Source organism: Vespa crabro, chromosome 16 (assembly GCF_910589235.1).
Source record: "Vespa crabro chromosome 16, iyVesCrab1.2, whole genome shotgun sequence".
NCBI classification, from domain to species: domain Eukaryota; kingdom Metazoa; phylum Arthropoda; class Insecta; order Hymenoptera; family Vespidae; genus Vespa; species Vespa crabro.
In genome coordinates this window covers 4,886,393-4,902,550 of record NC_060970.1, presented here as the reverse complement: position 1 = coordinate 4,902,550, position 16,158 = coordinate 4,886,393, and the positions used below count along the sequence as shown (strand labels likewise).

Sequence of the window (16,158 nt, the reverse complement as noted above, 5' to 3'; positions counted from 1 at the left end):
AGTATGGCTCTCGCCAAGGTGGCGCTATAACTCCCGCATGCTTTTATTATATTGTTCAGGTCATAGGGAATAAGTACGTGGGCGGTATGCTATATATCTTCTATTTTGCTTTCTCTAAATATGCGAGGTTTGAATTGTAATTGCGAAACTTTCTCAATGGGATCTTCGTTTCTTGTTTGAAGGCGTATATACTACGCCCCACGAGAGGTAAGTCTGCTTGGCTAAAATCATTAAAGCACCGGCTATAGTCTTTTCTCTTATAAAACGATACATTATTTACGTTGATTCAAAAACAACAACAAAAACAAGCTATAACTTGTAATTTCTAAAATGTAAGATAGGCCATCTTTATAGATAGATGCACATTCAATATTCGATATCTTTACTTTTCTTAGTAAATGATTAAAGAGATTATCGAATAAGTATCTAGAGAGTATTAGAGTTCAGAATAGGAAATAATAAAAACCCCTAATTATCTAATCGTTTACATCAGCTATCGCAAAACAGAGGGAGAGAGAAAAAGAGAGCAATGCCTTCTCATTAATAAGACAATCGGTAAAAAGGTTAATAGTAACTAGTCACGTCAAACCTTAGGGATCTAATATCACCTCGTATTTCAATAACACACCTTCCTTTTTTCTCCCTAGTTCGCCATCTTTATTGCACCACCATTTTAGACACAGCCATATTCTTAAACAGACTGTTAATAAAATATAAGAACTTGATTTAAATCTTGTACATTCCTATAAAACCAAATAGTATAATAACATGAAAGTTATCAATGCCATTTTTCCTCTCATACATACTCTGACAAGTAGTAATTCTTCGAAGAAAAAAAGAAAAGAAACAAAAACATACTGCGTTATACAACATCCCGAAGAATGTTAAAACAAGTAAAAGATGTTTCTCTTGTTTTTATATAAAACGTGAGATGTAGAGAGACGAACGAACCGAACCAACCGAAGGGTTGCAATGTCTCGTGTGACGCACCAGAGAGAGGGTATCCCTAGAGAAAAGAGGTGGGGAATCTATCGTTGAATACAAGTTTCCTACATATATGCATATGTGTGTGCGCACATATGCGTGTGTATTTACTACACACACACACACACACACAAACTAAGTGTGTATATATATATATATTCCACCCATTCCACACTTCTCCCCCATCAGAATGCAAACGGCCCTTCTTCTGGCTTTACCCATTTCTCCTACCCTCCCTTCGATACTCTATCGTAGCACCCTCCTGTGTAGCCTGGCGACGTTGCCGGGTGTTACATAATAGCCGGCCAACGTTGCCACGTTCTTCGACGCTCTCGCTGCAATGTTGCCACGTCCTCTTCCTACTACTATTGCTTGCTGCTGCTGCTGCTGCTGCTGCTGCTATTGCTATTGCTGCTGCAAGCTCCTACGGCTACTGCTGTTTCACATCGACTGGTTGGCTTTGCCTGCCTGTCTTGGCCTGCCTTCCTTCCTTCCTTCCTTCCTTCCTTCCTTCCTTCCTTGTTTCCTTGCTTGCCTGTTCGTTTGCCTCCTTGCCTCAGCTTGGCTTGCTTGCTTGATTCTACCTCCTAGCTTGGCATGTTTGCCTGACTGCCAACAGACTCTGGCAAGACCATTCTTGGAGAAAATAAAATAACAGGAATTTTTATGCTTTCTCTCTCTCTCTCTCTCTCTCTCTCTCTCTCTCTCTCTCTCTCTCTCTCTCTCTCTCTCTTTCCCTTTATATCCTTATGAAAAACTCCAGAGATATTTTTCTTTGTAAATCATTAATTGAATTTAATCGTCCTCTATGAACAAGACAGAAAAAAGAAAAAAAGAAAGGAAAAAGAAAGAAATGGAAGTGCAATTGACAGGATATATTTCAATTGACTTTCGAAGACATGATGATCTGACATCGAATGATATTAACTAACTTATTTATTAAATGTTTTTTCTTTCTTTCTTTTTTTCTTGATAAATTAGGGTAGGAAGATGAGGATTATTATGACAAAGTTATCGAAACTAAAAGAAACAATTTTACTTTTACCTACTCGAAGGGATACCGTATGTATTATGTATATATATATATGTAAGATATATATATATATATATATACACATACATATACTATAGAAAAGTGGGGGAGTGAACTCGTAGAAAGAAAAATGCCAATCGATAAATCGATAACGGCATCGTTTTTAGCCTATATTGTGCGCAGTTGTAAACACGTTTCTCTTTCTCTTTCTCTTTTTCTAACGTTCTATTTGTTCCTCAGTGGAAAGTTTTCCTCATGATCGCTTCTACTTCGTTGGACGAGCACGCAGAATATTCGTTGTATATAGAAGGTGCTAACATACATATGCATGCATGCATACATACATACATACATATATAAAAATGCATACGTCGTACGTAGGGGTACGTATGTACATATGTAGGGGTAGGAGGTACGGTAGTACGTAAAGTAGTAGGATCTCTTTTTCTTCGCTCGAACTATTATGCGATTTTCCTTTGTCCAGCCTTAAAGAACTCCGCAAAGCCCAAAGTCCGGATGTCTCGGACTGGTTCCGGATCTTGGATTACTCGCGAGCCCTCGAGGCGTTTCAAACGGAGCTTCGCTCTACTTATTCTTTCTCCACACGTGAAAAATATCAACCGAACGTATAGGAGAGAGAGAGAGAGAGAGAGAGAGAGAGAGAGAGGAGAGAGAACATCGAATATAAAACACCTTTGTTCTCTCTCTTCCTCTTTCTCTCTCTCTACATTCTGCCTTTTTTTTTTTACTTCATTTCTATACTGCAGGTGTCTTTTACTTGGCCCTTATTATTTCTATAACAAGCAAGTGGAGATTATGATAACTTACATCTTATATTGTTTTTTACAATCAACCCCATTAAGTATATATTATAATTATATAATACTTGCTATTACTGTATTATTTATTTATTAGTTGTATAATACTTATTAAGTATATTAAGGATAAATGTATTGGTTACTAATTGTAAATATATTGAGTAATGGTAATAATAGTTTTAGTATAGTAATAAGAGAGCAAGTATATATATATATATATAATTTTTTATAATTTTTTCAAAATAATTATTCTTTAAATTGATTAAAATGAATTATATATATATATATATATATGTGTGTGTGTGTGTGTGTGTGTAAAATATTTATTTTTCATTTCTAAAACACTAAGATACTATATTTCCCACAGCATTATATATTATCTTGGTTGGTTTCTTCAAAGAAAAATAGAATTAGAGAGATAGATAGATAGAGAAAGAGGGAGAGAGAGAGAGAGAGAGAGACACAGAAAAGGAATACTGATACGCACTTGGCATTATCTGTGAAAACGTTTTCGTAACGAAATTAAATGTAAACCTATATTGCGCATTGAACGAAACTCTATCATTCTTCGAGACAAGATAACATCTCGTGGACTTTTACAATGAGAGTGCTTTTCAAAATGAACCTAACGAACCTAACGATATCATCGATACGAACACGAACGTGTATCTTTTTTTTTCTTATCGATATATCTTCTCATCCTTTCGTATTACATGTTTGAAATATTATAACAAAAGCCGTAGAGCAAAACATGAAAATGAAGGAAAAAAAAAAAAGAAGAAGAAGAAACAAAACCCTAATTAATTTCGCACATTAATTTCATACAAAATAAATAATGTTAATTATATAATAATATCTAAATAATAGATATATATATATATATATATATGTAAAGGTTTGATTATTATGATAATATACAACAAGATAGATCAAAAGAGTTCGTGGATTAATTACAGACAAAAAAGAAGTAATAATTTTTCTCGCGACTTTTTATAGGCTTGCGTTTAACAACCTTTTTAATTAAAAAGAAAAAAAGATTCTACTAAAGCTTCGAAAAAGATCACTAGGAAATTTTTTTACTCATCGTATATGAAATACATTAAAGAAAAAAAAGAAAAGAAATAACAATTATCTCTATATTATTATTCGACTAAAAACGACGTAAATGCGTTTGCGTCGTGGTAAAAAGAGAAGTGCAAAGATTAGATTCTCTCGAAGCTTATCAGATATCCCGTTAGAGCAGCCATAATAATCAGGTGCGAAGAATTTTTCCTATCGTATCGTGACAAACAACGGAGATAAGAAGCACGGAAGTATTATATTCAGACGTCGCTTCACGATATTTCATATACGTTCGATCAATTTTCTCTCATCATCGTTATAAATTACGAAAAAAAAAAAAAAAAAAAAAAAAAAGGAGAAAAAAAATAGAACAAAAAACAGAACAATAGAAAGAAAACAAATAAAGCTAGGGTGAGGCCTCAAAAAGTTCCTATATAGGGGACCTTTGATTAATACGATCTAGGGGAAAAAAACTAGAAAGAATTGATCGTTAAAAATCGTTTTAGCGCCAACTTTTGGAACAGCCTGTATTTGACATACATAATTTCGATAGTCTTCCTCATGATCTCGTCGACCATGAACGATGATGCATCCGTGCACGTCGAATGACCCAGAGGGATCGAAGAAAATATTATTGCACCTGGAATAATCGATGGGGCCCCTTCTGCTGCTATTCTATTCTCTTCTCCTCTGTTCTGTTCTGCTCTGCTCTGCTTGTTACTATCGGCAACGTTGCAACGACGATGAGTTTTCGCAGCGAATGACTACGACGACGTTGTGTTGTTGGATTGGATTGGATTGGGTTGGGTTGGGTTGGGTTGGCAACGTTGCTTCCGTTCTCGGGGCCAGCCAGTCAGACGCATGTTTTTTGCTACGTTTCAAGGCCTCACCCTTCGGATTCGGGAACGATTGCTTATATATATATGTATATATATATATAATGTGTGGTTGTTTATATATATATACTATATTAATATATATATATATATGTATGTATGTATGTATACGGGGCCTAATTGTGTCACGTTGCACACATTTTCCTCTTTCGTGTTTCCTTTTACCTCTCCCACTTATTCTGCCTTCCTCGAAGCGTTACATTCCACGAAGAAGAAGTAAAAGATTTCCTTTTTAGGTTATACGAATTTATTTCTGTCTTGACTATTTTTCGTTGGTTTTTCTTTTTCTTTTTGGTGATTTTATGTGATCTCGATAAAAGGAAAAGAATTCTAAGGTGATTATTTTTAACCTCATAATTATGTCACTATGCTCGTTATTTTACAATCCGATAAAAATGGAATTAATTTTAACTATCGTGAAAACAAAAGAGAGTAATTTTTTTTTCCCCCAATAATCTAGGAACATTTTTTTTTTTGTGATAGATCTTACGTAATAAACAAACATGTTCTTTTTCTTCTTCTTTTTTTCCCTTTCTCGTAATTTCATTCCAATCAATTTTCTTTTAGTTCTATCTATATTAACAGTATTAAACCAGAAACGCCAAGACGTGAGCTTAATTTAACTGCTATTGGGGTCGACCAATTTTTAGATTACACTTAGATTTATTTCTATTTTAAGACAGACAGAGAGAGAGAGAGAAAGAGAGAGAAATAAGTAATGTAATTATTACCTAAGCGAAAAATATTTAACGATTTTCCTAGAGATAAGAAAAGTTCAATTTTCGAAAAATTATGAATACATTTTTTTCTACTTCGGAAAAAAAGAAAAAGAGAGAGTGAGGGAAAAAAGGGAGAAAAAAGATATATCTTCCCTATGAAAAATAAATACGACTTAGACACGCACCCTGTATATAAAGAGAGCGAGTAAGAGAGAGAGAGAGAAAGAAGGAAAGAACGTAGCGGAACGAGGAACGCACAGTGTGAACTAAGGAACGGACTGATGACGCATGCTGTGCGTGTGAAAAAGAACGAAACGTTACCGATGAAAAGACATCAATAATACTAAGAGAAAAAGAGAGAGAAATATGTGTACAGGGTGTGTCAAAAGTTTTTAAGACCAATGGTTTCTAAACTTATAATTTTAACAATCTAGAAATGAAAAATTAGTTATAGAAAAAGGTCTTGTAAAAAGAGTAATTTATTTTTAATAAAATAATCTAGAAACTATTTTTTTGGCCCCTTAATCCTCAAACATTATTGATTGTTGTACATAATTTCTATGATAAAATATTCATTAAATACTTGATGATAATATCTTAGAATTTTCGTCAGAATATCGAATAGACAATCCTTTCTCTATTTTAATTATCATATTAAGTATGAATTTAATTATGATTAAAATCTATGTACAAGCATGTAATATAAATCAACATGAGTATACACATGTGTGTGTAGATATATATATATACATATATGTAGAGATTGAGCGTGATATAAATACATATAAAAAAAAACAGGAACAAAAAGTAAAAAAGAAAAAAAGAAAGAAAAAAAAGAAAGAAGAGAAAAAGAAAAAACAGCGTACCGTTAATTTTGCCTCATTGCATTTCGTGCAGAACGAGGACACACAAGAATCATTTAAGAACTAATAAGGAAGGTCACTGAACGGTACATACTCGCGTCCGATCTTATAAACCTCTCAACGAATGTGTGTTGAATACAACACAGTAAACAAGAGATTAATTATTACAATTTTTCATAATTAAATGTTCTCGTCAAATCGGGTAGAAAAAATAATTTCTTATCTGTTTTTTTTTGCTTCGTTTCAAATCTAGGAAATTTTCTCGTTAAATATGAGAAAGATATATGGGTCAGATGTACGCATCTATGGTAGTACTTTTTGAGGATCAATGTTTTCAGGATAAGTTAGTACGCAACATCCTCACCCATCTTCCAAAACTCTCGGTGCGTTTCGGCCTCAGTTGGTGAAAGTCAGTCGAGAGGCACATAAAAGCAGTTGGCTATCTATGTGTCCTACGTAAATGTGTACATGTTTGTTATATATATATATATATATATATATATATATATATATATATATATATATAACGATGACGAAATATATTGGATATGCCTACAAATGAGTTCAATTATATTATAGCAACATTCCATACAATTCTACCGGGTGGGTCAAAAGTTCCTACGCTTGTAATTTTACATTCTAAAAAAAAAAAAAAAAACCTAACCTAAAAAAAATGAAACCTTTAAAATCTCGTAGAAACTTTCAATATACCTTCATATATTTGCGGTGCATACACCTTAAACAACAGTATTTTTTTTATGTGATTATTAAATTGAACTTCATTTACAATTATTATATTAAAATCGATTCTTTTTTTTAATAATCCTCGAACAAACAAATATCATTTCACATTTCCAGCACTGCAAAACAATACAGACTTTATATCATATTTACGAGCAATACGATAAATTCGAATCAAGAGTCAACCTCAAAAATGTACACTTTGGAATTAATCAGAGATGATGTTGTACAAATTAGAAAGATTGTTCTACGGTATAATAAGAGAATAAGAGATAAGAATAACGTTCGATCTTTGAACAACGAAATCGTTAGCTCTCCTCTCACGATAGTAGTAGTTCACACTCGCGATAGACAGACAGACAGACAAACAAACAGATAGACAGTCAGATAGACAGTCAGATAGACAGACAGATAGATAGATAAAGAAAGAAAATTCTTCCATTCGTTTTCATGCAAGACCATCGAGAATATATTCTCTCTTCGAGCTAATAATAATAGTAATAAAATAAAAAAGATAAAATAAAATAAAATAATAGAAAAAGAGAAGAGAGGGGAAAAAGAAAAGGAAAAGAGATTATAGACGCTATTCCAAGCGTCAAGAGAGATATTAGAGAGGGATATATATATATATATAATAGAAAGAGATAGAATAACAACGCGAGTGTACGTCAGGTCGAAGACTAGGCGTCTCGAGCCGAGTAGTCTTTGGAAGTACATCCGAGGAACGTCGGCTATCAGGCAAGCTAGCCGTTCGTCGACCAATAATATGCGAGCTCTTAGAAGAAAGAGAGAAACAAAGAGAATTCGAGAAAGAGAAAGAAAGATAGAAAGAGGTTGAGGGTGAGGTAGAGGGAGAAAGAGAGAGAGAGAGCAAGTGCCGAGGTACGACGACGTATGCACGTTCCTTCTTCCGTAGAGGCTGTGAAAGTCGTGTTCGGTCGTTTGCTGAGTCTCTCAAGAAAGGAGAAGGGGGGGGGGGTAAAAGTAAAGAAAGAGGAGAAGAAGAAGGAAGGTGGGAGGGAGAGGATTGCGACGTTGCCAAGACGGTGCCATGCACGGAGAGGCAACGTGCTCGATCTGGCAACACCGCGAAAGGAGAGACGCGACACGCGAGAAGAAGGTGGTCGCGCTCGAAGAGTTTAGACGAGGAGGAGGTAAAGGGGCTGGAGGTGGTAGAGGCCGGGGGGGCAGTGATGTGAAGTGAGGAGAGATGTAAGAGGGAGGCCACGTCGCGTTCGGCTTGAAACGCAATGCCGCTCGTTTGCCAGATACCGTAACAGGGTCGACGGATTAAGAAATTTGGCGGTATCGTCAACTCTCTATCATGCTACAGGTGCTGCTACTACTCTATAACTACTGTATTCTTATTTAGAAAAAAAGAAAGAGAGAATGAGAAAATAACGAAGAGAAAAAAAGATTTTTTTTTTTTTTTCCTTTTCCTTTTATATGTCAACCAATAAAAAAGTTTAATTTATTTTACCAAGTCGATTCAATAAGAAAGAAAGAAAAAAAGAAGAAACCCCCAATTCAAAGAATTTTCATTCTATATAACTCGACCAATAGGAAGATCCGATTAATTCATCTCCATAAGTCGTCGACCAATAATAAAAAGTTTCGACGAGTCGATTATATCAAATAGACCAATAATAAAGCTTGATTAATTCGGCAAATTTTTTCGTTACATGAAAAGTCTCTATCAATAGAAAACTTCATTTTATTTTTCTTTTTCTTTAACATCTTCCAGTTGTTAAGACTAAAAGTAAGAAACTTCGTTAGGTAGTAACTATCATTAGAAAGAATATTTTTCTTTTACGGAGTAACGTGATGTAAAGAAGCAACAGAGCGAATATATATATATATATATATGTGTATCATAGATATGAGCAAATGCATACGTACATATATGCATATGTATGTATGTATTATGAAAAAAGGAGGACGGTAGTAACAGAAAAGAGACACATTATGTATGTTTCATAATCTCTCTCTCTCTCTCTTTCATTCACTCACTTGCACGTTTTTTCTTCCACCCTAGAAGGACAACAGTAACAGTGACAGTAGCAATAGCAGTAGCAGTACCAGAAGCAACAACAGCAGCAGAAGCAGCAGGAGCAGCGTTTGTAATGCAATTAACTTCACCCCATCGGTGGAACGCGCTGAGGGGGCAAAATCGTCGGTAACCTTTCGATCTCCGACAGCAGCTAATGTCACGATGATGCCCTTCCTCAAATTCTTTCTCTCTCTCTCTCTCTCTCTCTCTCTAAAGAAATTCAAACAATTTCTTCGATTTCCAGAATTACTTAATATAATACATTACTGTCCATTTTCCCTACGCGACGATCCTATTTTCCTAACTCTTTTTAATCCAAACGATTTTTCAAGGCCATCTGCTAATAGCTTCCTCAAACTACATCGTCGAAACAAAAGGGGAGGAAGAAAAGAAAACGTTTAAAAATTTGTTTTCATGGGTTAGATTATATAAAGAAGATAAAAGAAAAAAAAAAAAGAAAGAAAAGCAGAGAAGTAATGATAAAAAATTTTGCAACTTTTTTTTTCCTTTTCTTTTCTTTTCGGTCGCCTGAGACTCAGAAGAACACGAAAAAGGGGAAAGTTGATGAGAGATAAAAAGAGATAGATGGAAGAAGAGGATGGGAAATGATGTGTGTATGTGTGTGTGTGTGCGAGGGTGCAAGAAGATGCGACGGGGTACGGGGTGGGGCGAGATAGGGCAAAGAGTGTAGTCGGGGAAGAGGGGGAGAGATGGCCGACAACGCGCGATCAATATACCAAAATAAGCCGGCAACCGCCACACACGGAACGCACGCGTGCGCGCACACGTACGCAAGTATATATATATATATATATATATATATATATATATATATATATATATATATATATATATATATATATATATACACAGACACATTATTATTATTATTACTATTATTATTATTATACTGTTATTATTGCGAAATTTTTAACATGATCGAATCTAGAAATGTACGTTCTTACTTGTATATATATATGTGCAATGAAATTTTCCAAGTTTAAACGGAGTTCTCTCTTAACTGGCCAATACATATATTTACATATGTACATATGCATGTATGTACTTTCTTTATGGCTGAATTCTCATTGAGAGCATAATTAATGTATAGAGAATATATATATATATGATGCATGTATATACATGTGTGTATGTGTTTATAAATATGTGTAAATCTCACAGGTGTAACACGTTATCGTCGCGCACATCCGGAAGAGCATAAACAAACTTGATCGTTATTTATGTATAACTATGTATAACAATGTAAATATATATGTAAGAGAAAAGGTTCCTCTTACGTGGTTATAAAAAGAAGTTACAAGTAGACTGTAAAAAACGATAAAAATGTAAGGTTATGTTGGAACATATGGATTCAATCGAAAAAGATAATTTTAAAAAAGAAAATAAAATGATATATATATATATATATACACAAAAAAGACGATACGACAAACATAGTCTTCCAAAAGGGGGAAAAAAAAGAAGGAAACAAAAAAAATTTTTCTTCCTTAACAATTCCCTCGAAATATTTCGTTCAACTTGAAAACTATTGTATAATAGTTTTTTGGGGGAGCAAGAGGGAGTGGGGGCAAGGGAAGAGAAAGAAGTTTAAAAGGGACAGGGGATCTCGGGGATTTCGAGGTCAGCACTTTCAACTTTGCACGAAGGATTTCAAAGGATGAAGAAGAAGTGTCGTTCGGTTCTTCAATCTTCCTTTTTCCAAAGTGAAACGTGCCATGAAAGAGAAAGAGAAAGAAAGAGAGGTCAGCGGCAGGTCGGTAATGTCGGCCGCCATTTTAAGGGCGTACCTTCAAGACCATAACGCACGGTAGACGACCGTAAGTTCGTAGCCGGTGTACGAACTAACGTACGTACGAACAAACGAAACGAACGAAACGAAGGCAATCGCCAGCTGGCACGTGAAGGCGTGTAAGCGCCTCTGGCAACGGTCGGAACGTTCACCAGCCGTCTGCATTTTCGAGGAACGAAAATTTATTGTCGGAAGGATCTCTCTCGCCGGACTTATATTCTTTTCGAAAAACATCGACCCTCCCCCAACTTCTTTCTTTTCTTCTCTTTTTTTCTCTCTCTCTCTCTCTATCTTCCTCTCATTAACGATTCGTTTTATTTTCTTTTGCGGTGGTAGTAGTACGTAGGCTATGATGGTGGTTGTATATTAATATAGGCGGGAGAAGGAAGAAAAGATGAAAAAAGAGTGAAAAGAATCGTCAAAAGACTTCCATTGCACTTTCATGAGGTTTAATCAAGAGACATAAAAGTCTCGGGGACCCTCGGACACTGATCATCCTCCCTCTTCCTCCTTCTCATAGGGATGATGTGCGGCTAGACTCTCTTTTTTCCTTTTCTCTTTTTTTTTTGTTTTTGTTTTTATGAAAATGGCCGCCGCCTATGCGACAACGCCAACTCAAGAGACGGACTTCGATTAAACCAACTTAAAGAAATTCTCCTTACGATTGACTAGCGGAATGTTATCTTTTAAAATTCCTTTAAGTTACGTTCGATAGAAATATTTTAATGTCGTTCGATCAGAAATTTCTTATCTCTTTCAAAATGAAATGAATTTTCAATAAACTAAGTTCTATACGCTTCGATGCGTTAAAAAAAAAAAAAAAAAAAAAAAGGAAAAAAAGGAAAAAAAAGAAAAAAGAAAGGAAAAGGGAAGAAACGCACTTTCACATACGTCCTCCTTGATCTGATTGGTTAATATTTGTCCCAAGTATTTTCTTATTGGTTAATTTTTATATCCGGAATATTTTCTTTTTAATCAAGTATCCGAAAGTTGAGAGACACTGGAAGCTTACGTTCGCGGTATATAACGAAATTCTTTTCGTTCTCTTCTCTCTCTCTCTATCTTCCTCGTTCTTCTTTCATCTCTTTCGACATATAACAAAATAACTCATTATTCTCTTATCGTTCCAGCTTATAGCTTCGAAAAGAAGTTCATAGCTTACGTTGCAGGCCTGTCAAACTTAGTTCTACCTTTGGAATATTTATAAGGTGTTCCTTTCGATAAAACATCCAAAACGTGTATATATATATATATATATATATCCACCTACGTATGTACGTATATGGCGTAATAAAAAACGATAGTTTCCCCAAAAAGAATCAAGCAGCATAAATATCTTACATAGGATATATTTTTTACAAATACGTCGTTCACTTTGGTGAAATCACTCATGCATATTACATTATACACTAGGTGGGCCGATGATAACGATTTTTACAAATTGATTATTTTTTATCGAAATTTTTTTTTTTTTTTCGATTAATTATTTTCTTTTTGTTTCTATCACGTCACAAACAAGTCTTTAGAAACTTTTATGGCCCACCATTACAATTCAATTCCAATACTCCATTACCGTTTTCTGGTTACATCATATTGTGTAATTAATCAACTTACACGGAAACATGATATTCAAATATTCAGAATATCTTATTTAATTAATATAAAAAAGAAATGCGTTATACGTAACAACGTAATAGCTCTCTTTTTGTAAATTGTAAATAAATTTCATGTATGAAATAGAAAACGTAGGAAAGGGAGCCGTGGATTGAGAGTCACTGTCGAACAATAACTTCGTGCCGCCGCGAGCTCTCAAAATGGCTGTCCTCAGCTATTATTACTTCGGGGAAAAAACAAATGACGGCGCGTTCACGCTACGAAGAGAGACAGACAGCGAGAGAGAAAGAGAGAGAGAGAAAGAGAGAGAAAGAGAGAGAAAAAGAGAGAGAGAGAGAGAGAGAGAGAGAGAAGAGCCAAGGCCCTCCGCACGACGTTCTCGTTCGTCCGCGCGCGCGTACGTGGGTGCCTCCTTCCGATCGTACGTGTTCAAGATTCTCGATCTACGTACAGAGTCAAAAACATTCACGTTGCGTCGTACTCGTAAAGAGAAACACTGCATAAGAGAGAAAAAGATGTAAAGAGAAAATAACGGCCGAAAGCATTTCTCCGAAAATGCCCGAATAATACGAATGTCGCGTTTCGCATATATTTTAATGTTTTCTTTTTTTCGTGTCAATTCCTTCTTTTTTTTTCTTTTTCTTTCTTTTTTTTTTCTTTTTTAATATGAAAAACAAAAAAACAATGAAAGAAAGTAAGAAAAGAAAAATAAAATAATAGACGAGTCATGATATATATATATTACTATATTAATGTATGCTACTAGTATACTCTTTTATAGTATTCACTATATATTTTATATATATAAGAATGTAGTTTGTATATATATATATAGACAGACAGAAGAAATATATTTTTTATAGGATCACAAAATTTCTAAGCGTCATATCCACCCCATAGAAACGGTTCTCTTTATATATATATATATATATATATATATATATATATATATATAGAGAGAGAGAGAGAGAGAGAGAGGGAGATAGAGAGTGAGGTACTAAACGAACAACCTTCTATGTATCTCTTTTCTTGTTCCCCTTTGAATGTTCCGTTCTTTTTATCGAATATCTTTTACCTCCTAGCTTAGTTATATAAAGCACCCAACATAAATCAAAATTGTCAACCTTTCTTAGGACAATAAATCCTCATTTTCATGGTAATTCTTCAAACTTTCACAAGTGAAGAGTATTTGAACTAAACGATCTAAGAATACTAGGTATAAGATCAAAGGGAATAGGAGGAAGGAATTTCTAGTTATTAGAAAAAAAAAAAAAAGAAAAACATATATATATATATAGACTTGATGAATTAGAAGTAAAAGTATTATCTTGTATTGGGGAAACAAAAAGAAAAGAAAAAAAAATCAGAAAAAATGTCTTAATTTAAAGCATTGTCATTGTCCTATGTTTACAATAAAACATGGAAATATCAACATTTTCATTAGTTTGCCCTCTTAATCAAAGCGTATTTAGAATCATTAGTTACCCTAAAACATATATTGCAATATATTACAATATAGTCAATAGAAATTGACTTTAAGATTACACCCACTTTAAGAGAAAGGAACTATTCTTCTTTTAACGTTAACCTTGAATGAGCAATAAAATTCTTTAAATAATTAATTTCTTAAATAGAAAATAATTCATATAAAATATGATATGAATATCAATTCATTAATGAAAATAATTCTTAACAAGGTGCCGTCTTCTGACTATATGGAGGAATCAGAATGAGGAGATAGAAACGTGGAATAGTTGTAACATATAATTTATAAGTATTTGCATTTTCTCGACAATAAACGTTGAACAAACGCGAACTAAGAACATATGTATGTATGAACATTAAGACACAAACAATAACAAGAAACAATAGCAGTAACAACAGCAACAACAGCAACAGTAGGAACTAAACTAGAAGCAAAAGCAGTAGTAGCAGTAGTAGCAGCAGTAGTAATAGTAATAGTAATAGTAATAGTAATATAGTAGTAGTAATATAGTAAGATAAACGATTGGTTGTTACTGATGCAAAAGAAGAAACATTCAACAATACAACGACTTACCGTTTGAAATGCTCTCTTATGCGATCCTCTCGGATGTTTTCCGGCAGATTTCCAACCCACAGGTGACGTGTCTCTCTAACCATTTTGCTCCGAACTCTTCATTTGGGATCGGATGTTGTGGTATCGTTTGGCGGCACTGTATAACGACACACAACCACTAGACCGATGATAATATATATATATATATACACACATTCATACATACATATATATATATATATATGTATACAACCGGTTGGATGGGCACTTTACGAAACACACCAATCTCACACCACTGTAATTTTATTTTATATTCGTAAATTCTTCTCTCTTTATTTCTCTTTCCCTGGTCCACACTGAATTATTATACAAATAGAGATGCGAGAAAAACGATGAGAGAGAGTGAGAAAAAAAAAAAGAATAGAAGAAACACTTCCCTTTCTTTTATATATATATATATATATATATATATATATATATATATATATATATATATCTTTTTTTAATTTCTTTCCTTCTTTTTCTTTCCCTTTTGTAGAAAACCAAGAAAATGTTATTCCTTCTTTATCTCTCTAACTGGAGCACAATATAATGTCGAAGAGACACCACATGCGACTCCTTCGTCACGCGACGAAGATGGACGAAGAAGTACGCGAAGCCGACACGACACGGCACGACAAGACACGGCACGACACGGCACGACAAGACACGACACGACACGACACGAGAGCGAGGGAGACGACACGCGTGCGTGTCGTTTCTTTTTTTTTTTCTTTTTTTTCTTTTTTGTACACGCGTACGAAACGCACAAAAAAGTGTAGTAGAGGAAGAAAAGTAAAGGAAGAAGATGAATAAAAATTGGGGATGGGGGGCGGCGTCCACCTGCGTGCACCACTTTATAACAAAGGAACACTTATTCGCGTACAAACGTATTCTCACTTTCCCATGTAATAAAACTCAAGGGGAAGGAGGGGATTGGGGGTTGAAATAATAATGAGAAGTATAAAAAAAAAGAAGATCGATCACTAGTCACTAACACGAAAGCTGCTGCTGTTGCTGCTGCTACCGATGTTGTTGTTGTTGTTGTTGTTGATGATGACGATGATATTGCTGTTTCCGCTGCTGCTGCTGCTGCTGCTGCTACTGCTGCTGCTGCTGCTGCTGCTGCTGTTACTCCAGCTCCTGCTGTTGATACCGCTGGTTACGATGACGTTGGTAAGGACGAAATCAACGGAGAAGAAATCGTTGATATGAAAGATATCAGCAACGTTACTGTTATTTATACCCTTCTTATTGCTGCTTTTGCTGCTATTATTACTACTGCTACTGTTGCTCTTATTGATATTGATGCAATTCCTAGCAGCAATAATGTTGTTATAACTGTGGTCGTTGCTATTGTTGATATCGTCGAGGATGACGTTGATATTAAAGCTTTTTCCGTCGTTATAGTTTTCTATCCTCTTGTCGATGGAACGTCGATGACGATGACGATGTTGATGTTGATGATGATGATAAATAGCCGCCGAAGTG

The 16,158-nt window shown here is 34.7% G+C and overlaps 1 protein-coding gene across 3 annotated transcripts in view; it reads right to left on the bottom strand.

Annotated features, from left to right (window-relative positions):
* Positions 1-15,032, bottom strand: part of LOC124429839 (protein split ends-like) — a 66,898-nt gene extending 51,866 nt beyond the window's left edge. For all 3 annotated transcript variants that reach the window (XM_046975552.1, XM_046975555.1, XM_046975553.1), the window contains exon 1: positions 14,650-15,032. In XM_046975552.1, the coding sequence (XP_046831508.1) occupies positions 14,650-14,732 (83 nt within the window). In that variant the 5' untranslated portion in view covers positions 14,733-15,032. The remainder of the gene's footprint in view (positions 1-14,649) is intronic.
* Positions 15,033-16,158: the final 1,126 nt, after the last annotated feature.